The sequence below is a fragment of the Leptomonas pyrrhocoris genome, assembly GCF_001293395.1.
Source record: "Leptomonas pyrrhocoris isolate H10 chromosome Unknown, whole genome shotgun sequence".
Lineage (NCBI taxonomy): Eukaryota > Euglenozoa > Kinetoplastea > Trypanosomatida > Trypanosomatidae > Leptomonas > Leptomonas pyrrhocoris.
This window is the reverse complement of record NW_015438361.1, coordinates 1,460,788-1,483,160: the sequence shown is the minus strand read 5'-3', so window position 1 is coordinate 1,483,160 and position 22,373 is coordinate 1,460,788. Positions and strand designations below refer to the sequence as shown.

Genomic DNA, 22,373 nt, shown 5'->3' with positions numbered 1-22,373 from the left:
AAGCCAAAAAGAAGGTACATGAATAGATCAGAGATGGATAATCTTTCCTGAAAAGAAATAGATCCGAATATGCGACATTAGAGGCGCAGCTCAACGAACACATACCAATGCAACGATGGGTTCATCACAGAAGGAATGGTAAGCTGCACTTCATCAGCTACTCCAAAAAACAAAAGAGATTCGACAGGAATGCATGAACGCTATTTTTCCCTTTTGACTAGGTTCTATTTGCTTGATTGTTGGGCACGTACAACACCCGAGCAGATCCACATCGGCTTCGCCGATCACTGTGTAACGTCCGTTTCACCACCGAAGGGGCACAGCTCGAATACACTGTGTAGAGAGATAGCAACAACCGCAGCAAGGCCGTCATGACCCCCGCTCATGAAGCTCTTCCGCTATTTGATAGATGACCCTGGCGGCGGTCGAGTTGCCAAAGAGCCTCTTGGAGCACTCCTCAAAATTGAGGGTGTCGGGTGAGCGACTCAAGCTCAGTAAGTGATCGACCACTTTCTTTCTCAATTCCTCAACGGTGCATTCGAGGCACCGCGACAGGTCTTCCACAGAGAGCTGCTGATAGCACAACGGCATTTTGTGGTGGAAGGTGTCGAGCCGGCACGGATACGGCAGCGGCAGGCGATAGAGCAGGTTCGCCACTTTCCAAAAGAGACGATAGCGATCAGGAACGTAGCGCGCAAAGGCGAGGGCATCCATCTCTTTCTGAACACATCGTGGGTCCACCTGCAGCGATTTGTTGGCGACAAAACGATTCGCTTCCACCGACAGTTGGTCGTAATCGCGGTGTTGCGCACTTACCGAGTCACCGTCGAGTAGCGCCGCCAGTTGCGAGGAGGTAAGACGGGCTTGAACGAAGGCGCATCGCATACACGAGCGGTACTGTTGGGCCACATCAAAAGGCTGAAGCTCGTGGCCGAAGCGTTGCCAAAGTCCGTTGCATATGGCAGGCCAGTCATAGCCTTTTTCTCGGACCAGCTGGCACAGTGTTTGAATTTCTGCAGTCGTAAGAACGCGACTCGCGGACCCTAGTTTTTTAAAAGCAGTCAGAAGTTCGTAGGGCGTCCAGGAGTGGTGGCCTGCGTCGTGGAGAGCCGCAGCAACATCTTCCCAATCGGCTTTGTTGTGGAGACGAAAGGAAGCTCCTCTACCCCTGTGCTTCTGCACTTCCGCCTTCAGTGCCACGACGAATGCGGGGCTGAGCTCTGCCGTTTGATTCTGCGGCTCGCAAGGCGAGGTTGAATGGAGAACCTGCTCCGAACTTCTTCTCCTCTTTCGACTCGGTGCATCGGCCAGCGCGAGCCCTACACGTAGCCCGCGCAGACGATCCAGCTCGTATTCGACGAAGGACGCACGAGTGTATACTTTGCGGATGAGTCGCGCATTTTTGCGCAGCAGCTCGTCGAGGTACGCAGTGCTCATTTCGTGCCAAAAGGCATGGAGAGCAATGAGGAGCACTGAGTTGCTGTTCACCAAGAAAAACGAAGAGAAGAGGCATACATAAGAAAAGGACTTGAATGCATCGAATGGTCGCCTTATCTATCCGACGGCAGAAGGCAGCAAGGTACCTGCATCGATGACTCCACCCTCCCCAAGAAAAAATAACAATCGAAAACCGGTGGCATCAAATGCGCGCTGCTAAGCAGCGTAGTAGGAATTAGTACATATTCGTTTGCTCATTGAGGGGTGCGAATGCACGCTGGTGAAGAGAAAGTACATTGAACGTCGTTGCACATCGGCAGAAAAGAAGAATTTAGAAAACGAAAAAACCTTCGGAGGTAAACGGCTATAACGAATCATCGTGCCACTTGGCACGCTTTACATCGAAAGTGACACCTGTAGTAGAAGACCGTCCTTACATGCTACAAGGACGTCATTGCCGTGCTGACTCATATTCAGCGGCTGCGCTGGCAAAGGGGCTCGCGCGAATACGTGACCGGATGCCAGCGTCAACACGATCAGGGAAGGTGGTGAGACAGTGAGACACCATAGGATACCTTTCTCTTCGCAATAGCGGCACACTACAACGCGCTCCTCGGCTTGCAGCTGGGCACACGCCTTCGTGGAACCGTCTTTCAGCACCCGTCCTGTGACACTGTCGATCAGCTGCAGTGTGCTTGCCATCTTGGGCGACGCCACGATGACGAGTTGCGTGCCGGTGACAGGCTCCAAACAGTCGGAGCTGCCCTGCACGCCGACAATTTGTCTGTTGGAGAAGCCGCTGCGTAAGTCCCACACCTGCAACGGACTCTCCCAACCCGCGCTGACGGCGACGGCATCCGTAAGAAAACGCACAGAGAAGACGCGGTTGACGTGCGTCGGTCTCCGCGTGCCGTCCGCGTTGACACCGTCGACCAACTTTGACAGAAGCTGTAGCGCTGCGTCGTACAGCCGCACCACGCGGTCGCTGCCGGCCGAAATAACGAATTTGCCACTCGGTGAGACGTCGACCGTCATCACTTCATTCCCCTCTTCGTTCGCACTGGTACCACGCGTCAGAGACTCGTCGGCGGGGTCAAGGTTCCACAGCATGACCCCGCCGGTACAGCTGCTGCTCACAAGCTGATACTCCACAAGGCTCGGATCTGGTGCCCAACGAACACAGGTCGCCGGTAGGCCAGCGAAGTCTTTGCCCGGCGCCCCACGTGCTAAAATATCGAAAGTAATGGTGTTTAAGATGCAAATGGAGCCGTTGTCGAGAGCGCAGGCGACCTGCTTGGCATCCGGTGAACACGCGCAGAAGTGAATGCTATTTTCCGTCTCCACAAGTTGATGCGCGGTGATATTAAAAGACATTGCGAATACTTACAAAGGAGAAAAGTGCTAAAGAGTGATATTTGCAGGATATATATATACTGCCCTTTTTGGGGTTTAGCGATGCTAAAAATATAATGTTGCTTAGATGGCTGACAAGCTGGAGCCGTAAAGGGAAGAATAAGGAAAAGGAAATGTGTGCAAGTGTCAATCATCCGCGCGCTGTTTTTTATGGGACTGATTTTTAGAGAGAGAAAGGGGTGGCCAGAGAAGAAAGAAAAAGAAAGGAGGGATGAACGCCGAGCAGGCTGTGCTATCACCGCACCTGCGACAAAAGCACCGCAAGAGAAGAAAGCTCCATTGCGTTCCCGCTTTCCGTTCCTTTTGGTAGATAGCGACGCCGGTGATGATTTCGTGTTTGACGGGCAGCTGCGCATCTTCCGTTGCCCCAACGAAACTAACGAAAGAGTGCGCTACAAAAATCTGCATTTTTCCCAGTGGTACATTTGCTGATTCGAGGTCGAAGCGGAGTACAGCATTAGAGAGAGTACAAGATGGCTTTCCGGCCACATGCGAAATACAACGTGATGACTGTCATAATGCCGCTGTAGAGAATCATCTCACCGTTGAGCATGGGCTTACCAAACGTCTTGAAGACACAGGCAATAGCAAAGCAGAGAAGTGCGAGGGTGAAGAAGGCGTGAAAAACACCCATGGCGAAGTAGAGAAACGCAATAAACACCCACCGCGTATCCTTTGCGATGAGGCGGCGACACGCGAAGAGACCAAACATGACGTAGAAGGCGCCAGTCGTCATGCAGCTGAGAAAAATGAGCCGGCCCCAGATAGGCCCCAGGCCGGCCTCGTCCTCGGAGTAACTCAGCACGCTTTTGGCCATGAGCAGCGACCCACTTTGCATAGAGGACGTGCATACATGAAGCAAAGATGCATTTAATGTGTGATGAGTGCCCCCCACAGAGAATTAATAATAGGGAGAGAAAAAGAGAAAGGTGGACAGGCGTGCGTTTCTCTTCCTCCCTTCATGGGAGCATGTACACGCAAGCAATTCTGAGTCATCTCGTATGGAACGCTGTGGGCGATGGAGGCTGTTCTCTCAGTCAATTGTCTGGGGCACAATGAAGGAGGACCCAGCCGTTTATCCAGATTTGCGGCACGCAGAGAAAAAAAAAGGACGCGCTCTTGCTCAATCCGCACAGCGTGCAGGGACCTTTACACCAAAGCACGACAGAAGACACGAGCGTTGACCGGCAAAAGTGCTAGTCGTGTGACACGCGCCAGCAATGATGGACAGACAAGAGTGCATCGTGAGGCGGATGCCGCGGAGCCCCGCTTCATTTTGATCTTTTTTTATAGCACTTGTCGCATGTTTCAAAGCAAAAAACCTGAAATAGTTTTTAGAGTTACCCAAATCTCCCACTATAACAACAAAACTACCGTCTTGCGGGGAAAAGAGGAACGACGCTTGACCCCGTTGTCTCATTCAGCTAATCAGCACCGACAACACCGACAACGCCGGCGGCGTCAGCGTAGTGGGAGGCGCACAACGGCTCACCGCTGCCTTGCACTCAACTCCATCAAGAAGACCAGGAAAAGAAAAGACGGAACGAAAACACCGTCAACGACAATACCAAAGGGGAAGAAGAAAACGAAAGGAAAAAGTTGAATAAAACGTCAGACGGCGATGGAGCCGCCAGAAGAGTGAAGTTGGAAAGCAACAACGGCCACAACGACAAGCGCAAATGCGCACCTCGGTCCCAAGCACAGTACGCGTCTGATCGTAGCAAAGTGCAACGTCGATGTTACCCGCTGCAGCAGTTCTTCTGATGATCTTACTCCTTTGCCGCACTTTAAAAAAAAAAAGGTCTTATATCTTAGTCCAGAAATCTTCGGCAAAAAAGAAGGTTGAAAAGAAAAGTAAATAAAACCGAGATAAACGCTTTGCCTGCCTTTCTCCTGCTCCTTCTCTCAGCGGATTGCACCCGACACGGTTGGAACACAATTCTCTACCCCTTCGCACGCCGCCACAGAAAGACACGAGTCTTGACAGGCACCGATACGCACACGCACCAGCCCACGCTCCCCACCAGGCACACACACTCAACAGAATAGGAAAAAGAATAGTAACAACACACACCAGCATACACATGCGCAATCGTACGCTACGTTGCGATAAGGCTGGCCACAACACACGCTCCCACCATTTCAGAACCAAAAACACCACACAAAGAACGCCACGCAAAGGCCGTGCCTACGCATCTTTCACCGCTGGCAGCTCTCATGCGTAGATACCCACCGCGAGCATCTGACCTGTGGAAAAGAGCGACCCGTTCAGCTGCTGCACCACCAGCGAATGCTTCGTGAGGTCTCGCAGGCGCACCGCAATACCACCGTCGTTGTCGAGTTTTTTGATGGCCTCAACCTCACCGTACGATTGCAGTAGCAGTCGTAACAGGTCCTCCGTCAGCGGTGGGCCGCTAAAGTGGAGGTCACCCTTCTGCGGCAGCGGCAGCGGCGGCGGCAGAGGCACGGTAGGCGCAGAGTAAAACGGCGGCAACGTCTGAAAGATCGGCTGGGGGTACACAATTTGGGTTGGAGCACCTGTGGCCGGCGGCGTTTGGGGATATACGATCGGAAAAGGCGTTGTGTTCATCATGGGCACTCCTTGCGGGGACGGGATGACCGACATCGGGGGCGAGAAGCCGAGGTACGGGGAGGCGAGAGAGCTAGGGGTGTTGCCGCTGCGGTACTGCGGGGAGGGGATCCAGTGTCGCTGGCGGTTGCGGTTGCGCTCCTGCCGCATCTGACGCACCTCCGTCGACTCGGAGTACTTCACCTCCAGTTGATGCGGCCAGTCGTCCATGCTAATTGAGTCCCGTGCTTTAATGGCGGCCGTCGCCTCCGGCTGTGAGGCGAACTGCACAAAGCCAGAGCCTTTGCACTGCCCCAGCGGGTTCATTAACACCGCACACTCCGTGATGGTGCCAAAGGACGAGAACATCTGGCGGAGATGCTCCTTGGTGGCCCACTGCGGAAGCCCTCGAATAAAAAGACGATCGTTCGGCTGATCGTCGAGGCCTTCGTCGTGCATGGCGATGGAAACGTGCAACACCGTCGTGGAATTTGGCGCCGGCTGTGACAGGTGTGTCGCATTAATCGCTGCATGGGCTGAGTCGGCCTTCCTAAACATTACGAAGCCGAAGTGCCGGTTCTTGACTACTTTTGTGGAGACAATCTCGCCGAACTCCTTGAACCGATCGCGCAGCGCCTCGTCGTCCCAAGAGGACGGAATGCCGGCCACAAAAATGTTTGTGGACACGTGCGGCGTCACCGCTTTCTGTACACTCGCGATCGCGTAGTTCGGGGGGTCTTCGCGCGCCGCGTCGTTTCCGCTGACATCCACCGTCAGCGACGGCTTATAACCCACCGTTTCCGCGCCGTTTGACTGCATCCCGACCCCTCTAAGTTGTGAGTTGATTAACTATTGGGAGGTTGTGAAGTGCCTGGAAACAGAAGATCTACGTAAGAAAGAAGTTAAATACGGCGGCTAATACAGACTAGTGAATCTCGGCTGCATGACGAGACGATGCGATAGGGTATGTGAACCCCAGAAAAAATGCAAGTATAACGCAAATGCGCGAAAAGTAGACCAAGTATTTTGCGGAACACACACTCAAAGGGGGGGGGGGACGAGATGGTTGAATGTCAACTGGAAAAGAAAAACATAAAGGAACGAAGTCCACAAACCGCTTCACCTGTGATGCCTACCCTTTCAATTAAGGCGGCGCCGCGCTCTGTTTGTGTTGTGGTGAAATGCAAAGCTGCCGATCCGGGAAGAAGGGCTGCTTCTGTTGCCGTTTAGGCTGCCACTGCGAAAGCGGCACATAAACACAAATGCACACGCACACACACACAGAAAGAACAGAGCGGGTACAGTTTAGAATGAAGAAAAGCAGAAAGGGTTATCTCTCTTCTAATGGTGCCGCATTCCAGCGAGACCAGGAATTTCTCTTCCCTGTGCGTAGACTCGCACAGCTGCAACGCCTCGGAGTTGAGGGTGTTCGCAATGCTTGCCCAAACAAGCTCCGCAGGTTTCCCCTATCAAGGGACTCTGCTAATTATCTGCGCATTCGTTCACCAATCTAAACAAGATAAGCCAAAAGTAGATAAAAAGAAGAATAAAGACGCCAACTGCAGCAAAAAAAAAAACACCACCACATGACACACACCGCACTTCCGACCCTTAATAATTATTAGACCCCAACCAGTCTTGTGCTTCGCTCATTGAAACACACAAAAGCTCTTCTTTCACCTTCTGAGCCCGACCAGAAATGCGGTCTCCCCTCTTCTTCCTCTGGTCAAACGCACTCCGCTGTGAGCAACGCAGTTTCAACGTACAGCAGGCTTGAACAGTTTGCCTGCGCGTGTGTCCCTTTATGCGCTCTTCGCCGCGTCAGCGAGACGGCGGGCTCCTTCGTCGCCGGTGTTGACAAGCAGCTGGAGAAGCCACTTCCGCATGTTCGGGTCTTCGTCCAGGTATTCCTGAAAGGTGGTGCTGCGCAGCTCCTCCGGCAGAATCTTCGGCAGCGCCTCGCGAGCGCGCTCATTCTCGGAGAGGCGGAGATAACAGCGGATGATGTGCTTCAACAGACGGGCGCCGCACACGTGCTCGCCCTGAGGCCCTTTCTCGGCCACCATCTTGTGCAGCACATCCGCGACGGCAGTAAAGCGGTTGGGGTTCTGGCAGGCGTAGCTGAGCCCCTGCTCCGACATAAGCAGCTTCTGGATGATAAAGGTGGAGATGATCTTGGATATTTCGATCGCCTGCTCCATAATCTTCAGGCAAATGGGGAAGATCTCCGTGTTGAGGAGGTACGAAATGATGGCGGGGTCATCGGCCTTGACCAGCGCGCCGATGACGCCTAACGAGGTGAGCAGCAGAACCTCAGAGCGCTCCGCCGGGGTGGCGCGCAGAAACGGGTACAGAAAGAGGCAGATGTTGGACTCCATGAAGGGCCGGCGTGACGCGTCGTGCTGCGCGATGACTTGCAGTAGCGTCAACACACTACTCACCCGGTTAATGATCGGCTTCACCGGGGCGGATGAGGGGGCGTTGAGTAGCGGGTACATGGACACGATCTCCTGCAGAAAGATCGCCATCACACCCACGCTGTACCACAGCGTCGGGCCGAGCAGGTTAAACTTCTCACGCTTCTTCGACAAGGTGAGAATGGCCTTTTCACGCGTTTCTGGGCGGTACAAGTTCTGAATCTGCATCAGCATCTCCCGAACCACGTCGGGATACTGGCTGGGATCCTGCCGGGAGACCTGCGGTGGAAGCTGCGGTTGTTGCGGTTGCTGAGGCGGTTGGGACTGCTGCGGCGGCGGAGGCGGTTGCTGTGGGTAGTCTGTTGGCCTGCCGTACCACTGCTTCTGCGCCATCGCAGCGCCGTAGTCTTGATTCATTTGCGAGGGCAAAACGGCTGTGTGTTGTGACCCAATAAAGAGGGCAGAGCGCGAGGAAGAGGCAGAGGTACAATGGAATGCTCGTGCGACGGAATCTGACGTTCTTGTGGTTGACCTCGAGTGTACTTGGTAACTCTTACCTTTATATTCCGCGTGCTGCAATACCAGAAACAAAAAACGCAAAAAAAATGCTGAGCGGACAGATGGGTCACACGAAGAACATCGAAGAGAGGGCCGAGGGAGAAGGGCAGCGGATAGTTGAATCATTGAAGCGAGCACCACGCACAGCCGCTCATACGCGGCTTACAAGGAGAGCTGCTTGAGCAGCAGTGCGTAATAACGCCAACAAATGAAGGGTCTTTTTTGCTGTAGGGTGACGATGCGCTACCTTGAGAGGTGAGCACACAAACACACACAAGCGCACCCAATCATGCAAAAGACGTCCAAGGCGCCACGCAGGGGGATAGGCCAAAGAGTAGTTGAAGGAAAGCGAAAGACTCTATGAGCAGCATGAATGCGCACCACTGGGTAGCAATCAGGCGAATTCAAAATACCGCCTTTTTTTAAATCACTTTTACGGGTCTCTACCGTTGAGTTTGTACGTTTTTTTATTGTTGTTGATACAGGTGTGACCGTCAGTCAATCTGCGCTCGCAGCGCGGAGGACTCCTCCCTTGCCGTCGACAGCAACTTCTTGGAGGCATCTAATATGCTCTTGAATGCGGAGAACGTTTCCGCAATTGTGCGGTCTAGGTCCGTTCGCACAGCGCGCTTCCGTGCGAGGCTGTCATCCAGTGCCGTCAGCTTCGCCTGCATGACACGCAGTTCACTGACAAGATGCTCGCGCTCTGCCTCCTCGGCGGAAATGTGCTCGTCAAGCAACGCCTTCCGCTCGCGCATCTTTTCAATCACGGAGACGAGCTCCACGCTGGTGGTCTGTACATCAGACCCTAAGGCCGCCATATTACAGTCTAAGAATATATGTGTATGTTATCAGAGTGGTCGCTATATCGCTATCGAAGCAGAAGGCAACGACCACAAAAGTTGGAGTACGAAGGGTAGCTGCACAAGTGCTCTCGAGGGCGGCGAAAGAAACAAACCCAGAGAGTACTCTTGGTTATCCGGGGTCGTGTTTACGTCGTGTTCTCGCTTGTCAGAGAAGTGGAGAGGTGAAGAAGAAAGAGATGAAGCACGAGAGAGGAGGTTGGGGAGAAGAAAGAAACAGAACAGCTGCTGCCGCACAACACGTCTTGCCACTTCGGCACGCGTGGCAGAAGGGCCTCGTTGCCGTTTACACAAGCAAACCTGAGCTATCCTTTGCCAAAATAAGACGAGGTTGATCAATGAAAAGAGGTACTGAGCTCATAGAAGACGCAGCTGGGCTGGAGGAGGTGCCGATATGACAACGGTTAGTTGCAAGTGTGCACTCCCTTTCGAACACGCGAGCGGTGCACCATTCACAAATTGCAGCGCTCCGACCTTGTCCACACTAATGTCATGCCGTCTTGTTCACACTGCAAAGATCTAAAGGAAGCGACCAAAAACAATGAGAGGGGAGGCAAGGAACAAAGGAGGAATACACTGGGAGAGAAAACAATAATGATGACACCGACGCCAAAACCACACAAACCCACACACGAAACGTCTCCGTCGATATTGCAAACTACGCGCCACGCCAGTTGTCCACCAGCGTTGGGCGAGAAATATTAATCAAGCGAATTCGCACAGAACACGCACCACAGCAAACGACCACAACACATCAAAATAATGGAAAAGATGTTGTGACCCACAAATGATCAACGATGTATGAAGGAAAAGAGAAAAAAGGAGAAAAACGAAATGCGAGCGCACGGATACACGAAACCTCACAGAGGAACAAAGTTATCGCCGATTTATTTATAGCGCGGTAGAGGGAACACCAGCAACATCGACGCCAACAGAAAAGCGGAGGCACACTATGTTTTGAGAGGGCTCTTGTTGATTGGGGCGCAGACAAAACACACAGTCATTCGCTCTCACACACACAAATACACACGTTTAAAAGACTTACGCCCTGCCGTAATCACCAGAAGGGGTACCAACCAGACCACGACTGCGCCACGTTCGTTACATCTGTGGCCTCTTCAATGAGCTGGCCCACCTGTGTTCGTGGGTCTAACAGTTCCGTTTCAGCGCTGATAAAATCCTGACCCTTCAGCTTGGAGCGCAGCCGGTTGAAGATGAACACACCTTGGTGAACTACATCCACCTCTTCACCAAAGATATGCTTCGCAACGCTGAAGGAGCCGGTGTTGCGCCGATCGATGGAGACGCTGATGGAATCGACGTTCACCGTCGATGTAGCGTTACGCATGTTCGCGATGTTCACCTGTTCCTCGATGGTCTTGTGATCGTTCGACGACTCCGGCTCCTGTCCGGGACGATTAATGAGGCGCCACGAGATCAGCGGGTCTTGAATGAAAGCCTCGAGCAACGCGAGTACGCTGTGGCTGCCCTCGCGCAACACGCACATCGCCGTCTCGGCACACGCGCGGTACGCACCATCGACGCCCGACACATCCAGCGCACTGCGCAGCATCCGCGTAAGGCGAAATGGCACTTTCTCCGGGAACTTATCGCGCGTCATGGCCACCTCGAAGCAGTCACCAAAGTCGATGTGGACGACCAGACCGGAGGTCCGCTGCAGCATGATGTTGTTCGGGTGACGATCACCGAGGCCGAGAATGTAGCCGACGATACTCATATTGGCCAGGGAGGTGGTGTACATGTGGCGCCGCTCCAGCCACACCTCACAATTGAGGGAGTTGTTCCACATAGCTTTGCGGATGTCCTGCCCAGACGTGTGGTCGGCGAGGAACTCCATCACCTCGACCTTCGACATGATCGTCAGGTAGTCGTAAGCCTTGGAGTTGTCGAAGGAAATGATCTGCTCCAGCATCCGCATTTCAAGCTCTACAGGGATAGTCTTGCGCTCGCGGTAGCGCTTCACCACCTCGTGCAGGGTGTCGCAGCGGTCGACCCAGCCAATGATGCCAACGTTTTCCTTCAGCGGCGTCACGGAGTAGCGCTGGATCTGAAACCCCAAGGCCTTGCTCGTACGCGAGTCCGATTGCATGAGAATGTTCACCAGCGAAAAGAGCTGCATCACACGCTCGTCGAGGCGCAAGTCCTCGCGCCCCTTCAGCAAGAACTTCTGCGACCTGCCTTCCGCCGTCACAATGCCGATGCGCTTAGGCCGCTGCTTGCTAGCAATGACAATCAGGTCTTTCTGAAAGCGCCCGACCTTCGCGACGGACTCCTGGTTCGTCGGCCGAGCGTCGGGGATGCCAATGGAAAGGTTGCGTGCCTCAAACAGCTTCGGACTGCAGAACTGCATCTGCAACGTGTCACTGGATTTAATTTGGTCATCGATGTCGCAGTAGACGCTATGGTACAGCTTCCACGCGGACTGGATGTCGCCGATGTTGCGCGAGGCCGAGTAGGAGCGCAACCACTCGCGAGCCTCGGTCAGTCGCTTGCTGAACTTAGACAGAAACTCCGACTCTACCACCGTCTCAGGAACTCGCGTCAGCGTCTCGTGGATGGGCAGTAGTGTCCGCACCATATCCTCACGGCTCCGCCGACCAAAGAAGGCGGTTGCGGCGGCTTCGAGCTTGTCGTACCATTGCTCGTAGATAAGGGCGGAGATGCGCACCAGCTCGTCGATCATCAACCGCCCTTGCAGCACCGTCACGGGGTAGCGTTCCTGCAGCTTGCTCAGCACCTCTGTCGAGTACCTTTTCCGCCGCTCCGAGTCGGACATGGTGCACAGGTTGAGCGGGTACACCAGCGTGTGCGGGTAGTCGTAGCCCACGTTGGTCAGAACTTCGGAGACGAGGTGGCAGCTGTCGTTGGAGCCGGTGTCGAGACGGGCGATGAGTTGCGGTACGACCAGGTGCCACACCCGCGACGGTACGTGAAGGACGTGCTCACGCAGTATCTTGAGGTCGCGCTCGTTGTCGCAGTGGTTGGACCAGAGCGTCAGCAGCTTCAGCACATCCTGGATCAGCGTCGAGTCGGAGGTGCCGAGCTGGATGCTTCGGATGAAGCCCTCGACAGCGTTGCGACACACATCTTCCACCGCCCCACCTTGCAGCAGCTCCGCGTTGACCTCACCCCACTTCCGCCACGCCAGAAACCACTGCGGATCGTAGAGCGTCGCGGCCTTGAAGCACAGAACGCTCTCCGCCAGTTCCACCTTGGAGCCGAGTCGGGTGTAGGCGCGGGCGAGCACCCCCGAGTTCTCTGCCTTGGTGTGCACGTCGATCATCTTTCGGATGACGTCGCTCTCGGTGCCGTAAGGGCTGTCGGGGCCAAAAGCGGTCGTGTCGGACAGGTACGAGATGTACTGCGCCACCACGCGTGGGTTTGCGTTGCGGCTCAGAAGCTGCTCCAACGTCGGGTTCGAGTAGCCCAGCAGCTCATCCAGCGTGAACCGCTCCAGCTGGCGCGCGTTCTCCTGCCGACAGAGCTTCGTGAATTGGATGCGCGTCTTGACGTCGTCCTGTGGGGCAATCAGAAGACCGCGGATACCCAGCATCTGCTTCCACGTCGGCACGGTGGCGTTCATCATGCGAATACGTTGCTCCCACAGATGGCACAGGTGGGGGATGTGCGCGGTCGACGAGAGCGCCTTCTCCGTCTGCTTGGCGACGATGACCTCCTCCACCTCCGTCAGCTGCTGCGCCACCACCAAACCCTCGTAGGCGCGTGTGTACGACTCGTGCAGCAGGCTCGTCAAATCCTCCAGCAGCATCTTGCGCCCCTCCGTCACACTCACCACGGCGGCGTCGTACTCACCGCGGACGATCTCCAGTGACGCCTTGGAGACGTGGTACAGCACCATGTTGGGCGGCAGCCACTCCATGACGTGCACAAGAGTGTCCCACGACTGCAGCCGAATAGAGGCGTCGGCGGCGTACTGCGAGACGAAGTACAGCACATGCGATTCGTCCGCGTCTGCCTCACGATGCTCGTGGTTCTTCAGGATGGTGCCCCACTGCTCGAGCACCTTGTCGTACTCGCCCAATTCGCTCAAGCAGAGCATCAGCCGCGCATTCGCTTCGGCGCGGCGGTCCCAGACGTTCTCCTCCGTCTTGGACAACGACGCGCTGAGATCGCTGCCGGTGGCGTAGTGCAGCATGCGCGACCACGCGCGGTGGTTGTTTTTGAAGTCGTAATTCTTTGAGAAGCTCTCCGAGCTACTCACTTCCGACGTCGCGTTGTCCCGCTCCAGCTCCTGCTGCGTCAGCTGCAGAGCTTCCGTGTAGCGCGCCAGCTTTACAAGGCTGGTTTGCAGCAGCCCCCGACGCTGCTCCTCGCTGGCCATGTTCAAAATGCCGACGGAGGAGTCGACCATGTGCAGCTCGCTGTAGAGGGAGATGAGCGACTCCACCGTGCCGACCGGGTCGTCGCGGTATGCCGTCTCTCGCCAGAAGAGCGCCTTGGCCAGCATCCCGCGATTCCATGCACACTCGGAGAGGTCGTTGTACGACATGAAGAGTGCCTCGCCGACGTGGTCCATGTACTCCACGATGCCGAGCAGCGTCGTCAAGAATTCCGCTGGCACCGTGGCCGACACCATCGCCTGCCGGAGCGTCTGTCGAAAGAAGTCAATGATGGCCGTCTGCAATGCAGAGCTTGCGTAGTTCCACATGGAGCGGAATGCGATGAGAAGGGTGTCCTGGACAAACTGGCTCGATTTCTCTACAAGGGGCACCGCGTTGATGCCGATGGGGACGGAGGTGCAGCGGAAGACTTGAAACGGCGACTCCTGCAGAACGGTGATGGCGAACTGGTCCGACCATTTGATCCACTCCTCCTTGGTGAGCGGCATCACCTTCATGGGGCCGATGAGACGCTGCTCGTTGATCGGCATCGCCCGTTCCTCGACGACCACCTCGTCGGCGTTTTCCTCGCTGAGGCTCGCGTAGCTCCATACCTCGCCCACGCGCGACATGCTCTTCATGACCACCGACTCGCAGCTCTTCAGCAGCGCCGCCACCTCGGCGCTCTGCTGCTGAATCAACGCCGCGCTGCGCGCACAACGCAGGCCGGACGCCACACGGTTGTTCATAATGCCAAACTCCGTGTTGGTGATGCGGTAGTTCTTCAGCGCCTGGATAATGTAGGTGGAGTGCTTCATAAAGTTGCCCTGCATCTCCTCAATGAGGACACAGAAGACGCCCATAATGTTGTTGAACAGCGCCGCGTTGTCCCGCCCCCGCGTCTTGCGCGATAAATCGTTCGATAGGCAGGCCAGCAAGCACCGCACGATGGCACCCACGAGTTCGTCCACGTATAGCTTCAGACAGATCTCCTTCAGAGCCACCACACAATGGGTCACGTAGTCGAGCGGGTTCGACGGGTTTTGAATGGCGCCGAGCAGGTTGTCCACCGCTGCCTCGGAGCACGGTTGCAGCGACTCGACGTGCCGCACGATGTACTCGAGTACGGCGTACTTCAAATCCACTCGGAGGTCGGCGCGGTTGAGGGTGTCGAAGAGCTGCGGCAGGATGCGCGAGTGCTGCTGTCCGTAGTGCAGGTTGCCCGAAGCCTCGAAGTTGGCGACGAACGATAGCATGCGGACAGCCAAAAAGCGGTAGCTCACCTGGAACTCCCACACGCTATCAAAGAGACGGTAGATCTCGTTGATGTCATTCAGTACACACGCGCCGGCGAAGTGAATGATGTTGCAGAATTCGTAGAGGACCGTCGCAAAAAGGCGTCCACCAGGCAGCTGACGCATCACTCGGGCCAGCGGACTGACGACCAAGCCAATCTCCCTTTTCGAACATGGCACACGCTCGCAGATGTTGAGCAGTGTCTGCATGCCGGTGCGCAGCAGACCTTCCCGCGAGCCGGTGGAGCGCTTGTTCTCCGGGTCGAGCAGCGCAACGATGGCCTTCAGCACAATGTGGCAGCACTTCACGTGGGAGACTCTGTCCACGATCTCCGTGCACGTCCCCGTCATCTTCTCGTCGTCGTCGAGGTGAAAGGAGTGGAAGACGTGCGAGTCGAGCGCGCCGATAACGCCGATGCAACGCAGCGCCTCCATGCGGATTTCAGTGCTCTCATCGGTGTTGCGCAGGATGGTGCAGAGCTGCTCGAAGAGTTGCGGGTAGAGCGCGTACGGCGAGGAACCCTCGATGAGCGGCGTGAGGGTGGCCGACAGGAAGCGCAGGCACGACAACCGAATACCGTGATAGGGCCGATCCGCTGGAAGGTTGTCCACCATCTCGCACACCAGGCCGATTTCGCGCTTGAAGGACAGCGGGTGGTCGCTAAACTTGCGCAGCGCAGCCGCGACGGCGGTGCAGCAATGCAGGAAGGACAGCAACGTGTTGGAGCGAACGGAGAGGGTGGTGAAGTACGGGAGTAACGCCTCGCAGATGCCCTCCGTGAAGTTCACCACGAGCTGCGGCGCACGCGTTGCGATGGCGGCCAGCAGACGAAAGCCGTTCTGCACGGTGTCCATGTTGAACGTTGACGCGATAAAGTGCAAAATGACCACCATTTCTTCACGTAGGGCGGGCAGTATATGAGAGGGGTCGTAGCGGATCATCTGACAGAGCTGCTCGGTGGCTGCCACGCGGCAGTTAATGGCCTCGTCTCCGAGGGCAGAGTAAAATCGAAAAAGGTACTGCTGTTCGCTGAGGTAGGGATAGAAGTCCTCAGTGAAAGCGCTAAGAATCGTCTGACGCACGACGGGGTTCGGGTCTGAGAGGCCGACGACCAACATGCGCGTGATGACGGTGTTGACGCACATGCGGCGTGCGATGCTGAGGTCGCCCTTGTCGCCAGAAGGGATGAGCAGCTTTACAATGGTGTAGATGGCGGCGTTGCGCACGGCGGCGCTCGCGTTGTCGACAAAAGGAAGCACCGAAACGCGCAAAAAATCACCCATCAGTTCCGAATTAGAGAAGCCGAATTGCACGAGGGCGTTGAGGGCGACGGAGGTCTGGTACTCGGACGGACCAGCATCCGTCACGTCCTCTCTGGCACGCGGCGCGTCCATCTGCTGTCGAAAGGGCAGGCCGCAGAGCGTGACGGAAATCATGTCGAGCAACGACTCCTCCAACTTGGCGCGGTACTGCAAGCTGGAGGCGGCGATGATGGCCCGCATGCACTCAATCAGCTCCGCGGAGAGGCCCCATATAAACACGTTCTCGATGCAGGTGTCCACGTACCTCTCCATGTTAGCCGGTTTGCACTCCCTACAGACGATGGAGAAGCACTGCAGCGCCTTCCAACACGGCGCGGTGGATTGTTCGAAGACGTGTATGATGGCGTTGCACGTGTCCACCACGAATGGGTCAAACTCCGACTTGCCCACAATGGGAGTGATCTCCGACAGCATCTCAAAGGCAGCGTTGCGCTGAATATTTCGATTGATGGAGTCAATGGCAAAGCGAACGGAGTCCTTGAGCTGATTTGTGACAAACAGCGGCGTGTTGAAGCGGCACAAAACGACGAGGCAACGAAAGAGCAGCTCCCGCGTGTCTGCGTTGACATTCGCACCTCCACCCACGATGTACGGCACGAGAAGAATGGATAGGTCTTCGTAGCGGAGGGTGCTCACGCCAATGGAGTGGATCACAAACGGCTCGAAAGCCAGCAGCCCAGCAATTCGCTTCTCCTTCGACTTGGACGAGAGATAGCTTTTCAGGCGGAGCATAATCGCGTCGCACGTCTCTGCGCGCACCGAGGCCGGTCGATTCACCAGCAGTTTCGAGCAGAGCGTGAAGAGCCCAAGCGCGCGCGAGCGCACCTCCTCGTCGCGCACCGTCAGGCAGCTCCACATCTTGTCGAACACCTCTGACAGGCGAGGGAGAACGATCATAGGAATTCGCAGCGTCACCTCCGTCAGCACTAAAATGCCGCAGATGCGCCGCGGCTGATCTTTGCTGTCGAAGAGGCCAACCCATTCCAGCGCCTCTCCGATTTGTGCGCGAACAAAGTCGGTTGTCATGCTGTAGCTCAGCGTTTCCGCAAAGGTCTTTGTGGCGGCGACGGCGACACGGATGTCGCTCACCGCGATGAGACAGAGGCGCAGGTAGCTGTTGCACTGCGAAAGCTGAATGGCCGACAGGTCTAGGCTGAGGAGGATATCGAGCACCGTCAGCTCACACAGAACATCGAGTGAAGTTCCATGGACCACGTCGAAGCTTTCCAAGCACACGAGCAGCGAAGACACCACAGTCTCGTACTCCTGCACGTTGTTGCCCTGCAGCTCTTTTGTCTGTTTCACTCCCTCCGTCACAAAGGCGATGCGTTCATCATGACTGCTCGCAAGGGCCCGGATGGACGCTGCGAGCCGCTCCGGATCAACAGAAGTCATTAATAAAATAATAATAATACTCGAGATGCTCAGAACCGAGGAGGGAGGGAGACAAACAAACAAGCAAAAAATAAGCCAGTTGTGACCGATGACAATCAATCAGCCCAGTCTACTGAAAGAGGCAACAAGCGGAAGAAAAACGGAGAGCTGTGCGGAGTTGTCCTATTGAGTTTCCACGAAAAACGCTGTGCACACTACGAAGCGCGCGTTCAAGAGACCCCACGTTTTCGTGAGAGAGCCGCTGGGAAACGGGAGGAGAAACAGTTTGCGTAACACACACAGGTGTCAACAGTGGCAAACAAAACAGCGCTGTCCAAATTCCCTGCCCGAACCACGAACAGACAACGAGAAAAGAAACAGATTTGCGTGACGCAGAAGGTACTCCCAAACACGACTATTCCTCTCTGCCAAATAAAGTGGGAAAAAGAAGAGCGTTTTTGGTTTTGCGACGCAACACGTTACTCGCAAAGACGCCCCAGGTGAAGAGTCGCAGCAAATCGTCTTCAGCCTCTCCGCCCATACGGCCCGACAAGCCGAAAAAGAAGTGAAAAAGCAAGCAAACGCAAGTAGAAGAAACAGATGTAGAGATGAAATGTGTGATGTATCAGTAACTTGAATTATAATGCCCGGCGTCGCAGCTCACCTTCCTTGTTTGCTCAATTGCTGGAGACAAGCACACGATGTCCCAGACGGAGAAAGACTTGGTTGCACAGTGACGAGGGGGAAGAAAACGTGAACAGCAAAAAACAAGAGGAAGGGAGAGGACAAGTGCGTTTGAGTAAATACGACGCGTTTGATCCGTGAGCGCCATCCGTTAAACGATATTATAGCTGGATGCCCAGCAGAAGAAGGACGAATACAACCTCCTTTTGTGCATTCAATGACGTGTCTTCGCGACTCAGTGTCCTTTTCAGGCATCTGGTGCCGGAGAGCAAGAAAAACGCCACCAACGATAACATCTTTGGGAGGTCCGGTGTGACAATCAATCAATATAGAAGTTCTCATGTTCTCCATTCAAAGGATCAAATAGATGGCGTTGACAACGTACCTACAACCCCGAAACCACACCAATAGCAAACACAGGAGTAGAATAAGGGAACGCACCGTCTCCGTGCGTCACTAACGAATGATGGCCGTCTTCTCGAAGCGGTAGCCCTCCAGCTCCCAGTTTGTGTCCACGTCGAAGGGGTCGCTGATGCGCACCGAGTCGCCGCAGGCATCGGCGATCTGGAACTTGTTGATGGCGCGGCACTCGCGGTAAAACAGCACTCGGAGGCAGTCCTTCAGCAGCTGTTCCGCCTCGAACCGCGTCAGGCCATCCGGCTTCTTCTCCAGCGCCTGGCGTAGCAACGGAAGTGCGATGTGGCCGCCGTAGCCGGTGGCGATGCAGTCGTCCTCCCAGCGCGTGCCCACGTCGTCCACGCCGGCCAGGAAGGACTGACCGAAGCGGCTGCCGATGAAGACCATCTGGCACAGGCACGGCTCGAAGTCGCAGCGCTTGGAGTAGATGGAGCGGTGCAGGTAGCTGAACACCTCGTTCGGGCACAGCTCGTCTACGTTGTGGTACAGCTTCTGGCGCTCGATGTTGTCCTCCACCTGCTTCGCCATCATCTGGAAGTCCGCGTAGTCGCCCGTGGCGCACACGGCGGAGTGGCTGCCCAGCAGCTTGACGCGCGGGATGTTCGGCCACTTGGCGAGGGAGCCGTAGGACAGCAGCGTGTCGCACGCCATCAGGACGCCGCCGTTGTACTTGACCGCAATCACCGATCCACCCGACGCCATTTTTCAGCTGCCACAAAAGCGGTAGAAAGGGAAAGGAGAGAAGAGTGTGTGAGCGCAGATTGCGTCGGTAGGCAGCACAGCGGTGTGCGTGTTTGTGCGTGGGCAGCAAGTGGAGAACCGCGGCGTTGGCGAGGAGACTTTTTCGTGTCGTTCGCAAATTGTCGATAAGGGATCAGCCTTTTTTTTTAACTATGCAATGAGGAAGACAGCGATGGTCCAAGACTTCGACGAGAATACCGACAGTGTGATGAATGGAAGCTGTAAAAAGAACAAATGGTGCAATGGGAGAGAAGAGATGTCAACGCCACGCGCGGAGAAAAAGGAAGCATTCCGTCCTGGATTGTGGCGGTGTCGGTTCGCCCAGAGAGGGCACATCATTCGAGTCACCGTATGACGGGAAGAAGCACGAAAACGCTGCAGTGGAGTACATCTGCTGAACGAATGGAGAAGGGACTAAATACGATATATATTTCTGGCGCGAAGGGGGCATAGCGCGTGAGATTAACTTGAAAGAGTGTTGGAAACAAGCGTTTCTTTGCGTTTCCAACCGTCTTCATCTATCACCGTTCTCCTTTTGATAATCCCAGAAAGCATTGGCAACAATGAGCTTGCCTGACCGAGCTGTGAGCGTAGTGATCTCGACTTTAGCGCACGTTGCACTTCTCATCAAGTGTGTTACGCTTGTCCACGCAAGATCACGTGTAAGCATCTTCCAAGTTTTCGGGGCGTGACCCAGAGCCCAGACGCCGTTGGTAGAGCCACGGGACGCTTTATCGCTTTACAGCTACACGTCATGTGCCTCCGTGTTTTCATGGTACCTTGGAAGTTGCGTCCACCATCCTCCCCAGAAAAGCTGCACTCTAGACGATATAGCGAGTACCCTTGGAATCTGTGACAACTCTCACCAACGATCCACTCTCCGGTCTCCCGCCGCCATTACTCCACGCAAGGATCTGGCGCGCAACGTCGTCGAGAGGCGTCCAGGTGCTGCGGTCCGCGTCCGGCATGGCATTGCGGTTTGCAGGCGTGTCCAGCACGGAGGGAAGAATCGACACTACACTGGCCTTGGGCGGGATAGTGGCGGGATCAGATGCAATCGACTGACACACGAAGTGCACGGCGCTCTTCGCAGTACCATATCCAATCATCCCTGGCGTGGGGCCGACAGCCGCAGCGGCTCCAGTGAGAAGCAGCAGTCCGCCCTCTTGCCCATACTTGCTGAACACATGCGCAGCGGCGAAGGAGGAAAAAAGTGACTGGCGCAGCATGAGCTCCGCTGCTGCTGCTGTGCTGGTATCTGCGATGGAGCCCCCCGCCCACCCACCCGCGACGTTGATCACTGCGTTCAGTTTAGCGCCGGCCACGGCAGCAAGGTACGCCTGTTGTAGCTCCTCGATGGAACTCTTCGCACTGACAAGATGGCACCCGTCGTTGGAAGCAGCGGTGACACTTTGATCAATAGCGATGACGGACCACTTGTCTTCCCTAAACGCGCTCGCAACGGCGCGGCCAAGCCCTCCGCGAGCACCAATAAGAAGTACGCTCTTCATGATAACAACGGTAATGGTAGAGGAAAAGAACACCTCGCAACACAGGGGATTGGTCGATAAATAAATAAATATATATATATGAGGCCAACGAGAACAAAAGTTGCTCTCCCGAAACGGTAGCGCTACTAGATAAGAGAAGGAGCTCCCAATCAGCTCATGGGCGCGTTCAGAACAACAAAAAGAAACACGAAAGCGCAAGCGAGAAAAAAGGAAAGCGGAAAAATAGAGAAGGGTGGGGCGGCAAAGGACGATACTGCGAGCGTCTGAGGACCGCGACAATCGAGTGCCAAAGGGCCACAATACTCTAACACGCTGCGATTCGTCAAAGCACCGAGGCCACAGAAAAGACAACGCGCGCCACCTTTACCAGCAGTCAACAGACAACGTTGCCTACCAGCTCCACCATAATAGCGATGCCGATCGTCGTGTTCAGTCCGCAGAACAGAGGGTTTTCAACGCTCGCGTACTAGAATGATCACACGCTACTGTGGCGACACTAACACAACGTAAATTGGAATGCAAACCGTGCGTAAAGAAAAGAGAGCACAATGGCGCGCCAACTCCTCAGGAGGCTCAGTGGCGATCCGGCTGAATGTCGCTCGTGAAGGTCTCACCCTCCAGCACCATCAGCTCCTGCGCTTCGCGGCGCAGACGCATGCGGCGCAGCGCCTCCTCGCGCGCCCAGTCCATGCGGCTGTTCAGCTTCGAGTAGTACGCCCACACGGCGAACTCCACACCCAGCACGCCCACGGCCAGGTGCCACATCTTCTCCCACATCGGCCAGTCGTCCCACTGGTAGCGGAAGGTGGCGCGGGGCGTGTAGGGGTACGGGTCGCCGTCGCCCCACGCCAGGCGGCGGAACTTCGACCGCCGAAAGGCCATCTTGGCCATCTTCTGGTTCCATCCCGTCATGATGCCGGGGGGGGGGGGGGTCGGCTACGCTACTGCGTGTGCGTGTGCGTCCCGCGGGCGGCGCTCTATCGCTACGTAGGCGGGCGCGCCTGCTCCTAGTCCCTCACAAACAGCTAATCTCCGTGCCTACTACGCTACGAGGTGCTCAGTCGGCTACACAGGCGGCGGCCGCAACGCCGATGCTACTTGTGCTGTGTTGTTTCTACTTCTGCCGGTGCCAGGGCCGTGTGCGGTGTGTGAGGTTGGCAACGGGTGGCGGCGGGCGGATCAGGGGAGAGAGGTGGATAGAAGGGGGAGCGTGAGGAGGGGGGGGGGGGGCGGGTGTGTGTGTGCTACCGACGACTACACCGCGCTTGGGGAGGAGGAAGCCACCACGAAGTCTCAGGAGCAACGGGAAGTCCGCGCACCGAGCACGCAGAAGGAAAAGGGGAAAGGAAGAGAGCGGCCCTGCACGCAACGGCAACGAAAGAGCGGTCACGTAGCGTGCCGGGAGGACGC

General features: G+C 55.7%; 10 protein-coding genes across 14 annotated transcripts; all 10 read right to left on the bottom strand.

The window, feature by feature from the left end:
- Nucleotides 1-369: 369 nt before the first annotated feature.
- Nucleotides 370-1,482, bottom strand: ABB37_03616 (hypothetical protein; the record flags this gene model as incomplete). 2 transcript variants are annotated; one of them, XM_015801020.1, is made up of 1 exon in its annotated part: nt 370-1,482. In XM_015801020.1, exon 1 carries the CDS (start codon nt 1,435-1,437, stop codon nt 370-372), a length of 1,068 nt encoding a protein of 355 aa, XP_015661027.1. In that variant the 5' UTR covers nt 1,438-1,482. The 2 variants fall into 2 exon arrangements, with proteins under 2 accessions (XP_015661027.1, XP_015661028.1); XM_015801021.1 differs by having other exon boundaries at nt 370-1,474.
- Nucleotides 1,483-1,833: 351 nt separating this feature from the next.
- Nucleotides 1,834-3,008, bottom strand: ABB37_03615 (hypothetical protein; the record flags this gene model as incomplete). Its single annotated transcript, XM_015801019.1, has 1 exon — nt 1,834-3,008. The coding sequence occupies exon 1, from the start codon at nt 2,809-2,811 to the stop codon at nt 1,834-1,836; it is 978 nt and encodes a 325-aa protein (XP_015661026.1). The 5' UTR covers nt 2,812-3,008.
- A 299-nt stretch (nt 3,009-3,307) lies between these two features.
- Nucleotides 3,308-3,689, bottom strand: ABB37_03614 (hypothetical protein; the record flags this gene model as incomplete). Its single annotated transcript, XM_015801018.1, has 1 exon — nt 3,308-3,689. Exon 1 carries the CDS (start codon nt 3,665-3,667, stop codon nt 3,308-3,310), a length of 360 nt encoding a protein of 119 aa, XP_015661025.1. The 5' UTR covers nt 3,668-3,689.
- Nucleotides 3,690-5,065: 1,376 nt separating this feature from the next.
- Nucleotides 5,066-6,360, bottom strand: ABB37_03613 (RNA-binding protein-like protein; the record flags this gene model as incomplete). Its single annotated transcript, XM_015801017.1, has 1 exon — nt 5,066-6,360. The coding sequence occupies exon 1, from the start codon at nt 6,236-6,238 to the stop codon at nt 5,066-5,068; it is 1,173 nt and encodes a 390-aa protein (XP_015661024.1). The 5' UTR covers nt 6,239-6,360.
- An 861-nt stretch (nt 6,361-7,221) lies between these two features.
- On the bottom strand, nt 7,222-8,446 carry ABB37_03612 (cell differentiation protein-like protein; the record flags this gene model as incomplete). Of its 2 annotated transcripts, none has more annotated exons than XM_015801015.1 (1): nt 7,222-8,446. In XM_015801015.1, exon 1 carries the CDS (start codon nt 8,251-8,253, stop codon nt 7,222-7,224), a length of 1,032 nt encoding a protein of 343 aa, XP_015661022.1. In that variant the 5' UTR covers nt 8,254-8,446. The 2 variants fall into 2 exon arrangements, with proteins under 2 accessions (XP_015661022.1, XP_015661023.1); XM_015801016.1 differs by having other exon boundaries at nt 7,222-8,411.
- Nucleotides 8,447-8,888: 442 nt separating this feature from the next.
- On the bottom strand, nt 8,889-9,403 carry ABB37_03611 (hypothetical protein; the record flags this gene model as incomplete). 3 transcript variants are annotated; one of them, XM_015801012.1, is made up of 1 exon in its annotated part: nt 8,889-9,403. In XM_015801012.1, exon 1 carries the CDS (start codon nt 9,213-9,215, stop codon nt 8,889-8,891), a length of 327 nt encoding a protein of 108 aa, XP_015661019.1. In that variant the 5' UTR covers nt 9,216-9,403. The 3 variants fall into 3 exon arrangements, with proteins under 3 accessions (XP_015661019.1, XP_015661020.1, XP_015661021.1); XM_015801013.1 differs by having other exon boundaries at nt 8,889-9,399; XM_015801014.1 differs by having other exon boundaries at nt 8,889-9,366.
- A 911-nt stretch (nt 9,404-10,314) lies between these two features.
- On the bottom strand, nt 10,315-18,333 carry ABB37_03610 (putative mitochondrial phosphatidylinositol 3-kinase (tor2), putative (TOR2); the record flags this gene model as incomplete). The annotated part of the gene is made up of 1 exon (XM_015801011.1): nt 10,315-18,333. Exon 1 carries the CDS (start codon nt 17,629-17,631, stop codon nt 10,315-10,317), a length of 7,317 nt encoding a protein of 2,438 aa, XP_015661018.1. The 5' UTR covers nt 17,632-18,333.
- A 417-nt stretch (nt 18,334-18,750) lies between these two features.
- Nucleotides 18,751-19,673, bottom strand: ABB37_03609 (putative 20s proteasome beta 7 subunit (putative); the record flags this gene model as incomplete). The annotated part of the gene is made up of 1 exon (XM_015801010.1): nt 18,751-19,673. The coding sequence occupies exon 1, from the start codon at nt 19,411-19,413 to the stop codon at nt 18,751-18,753; it is 663 nt and encodes a 220-aa protein (XP_015661017.1). The 5' UTR covers nt 19,414-19,673.
- A 600-nt stretch (nt 19,674-20,273) lies between these two features.
- On the bottom strand, nt 20,274-21,090 carry ABB37_03608 (quinonoid dihydropteridine reductase (QDPR-1); the record flags this gene model as incomplete). Its single annotated transcript, XM_015801009.1, has 1 exon — nt 20,274-21,090. Exon 1 carries the CDS (start codon nt 20,961-20,963, stop codon nt 20,274-20,276), a length of 690 nt encoding a protein of 229 aa, XP_015661016.1. The 5' UTR covers nt 20,964-21,090.
- A 446-nt stretch (nt 21,091-21,536) lies between these two features.
- Nucleotides 21,537-22,085, bottom strand: ABB37_03607 (putative mitochondrial hypothetical protein; the record flags this gene model as incomplete). The annotated part of the gene is made up of 1 exon (XM_015801008.1): nt 21,537-22,085. The coding sequence occupies exon 1, from the start codon at nt 21,873-21,875 to the stop codon at nt 21,537-21,539; it is 339 nt and encodes a 112-aa protein (XP_015661015.1). The 5' UTR covers nt 21,876-22,085.
- Between the last annotated feature and the right edge of the window lie 288 nt (nt 22,086-22,373).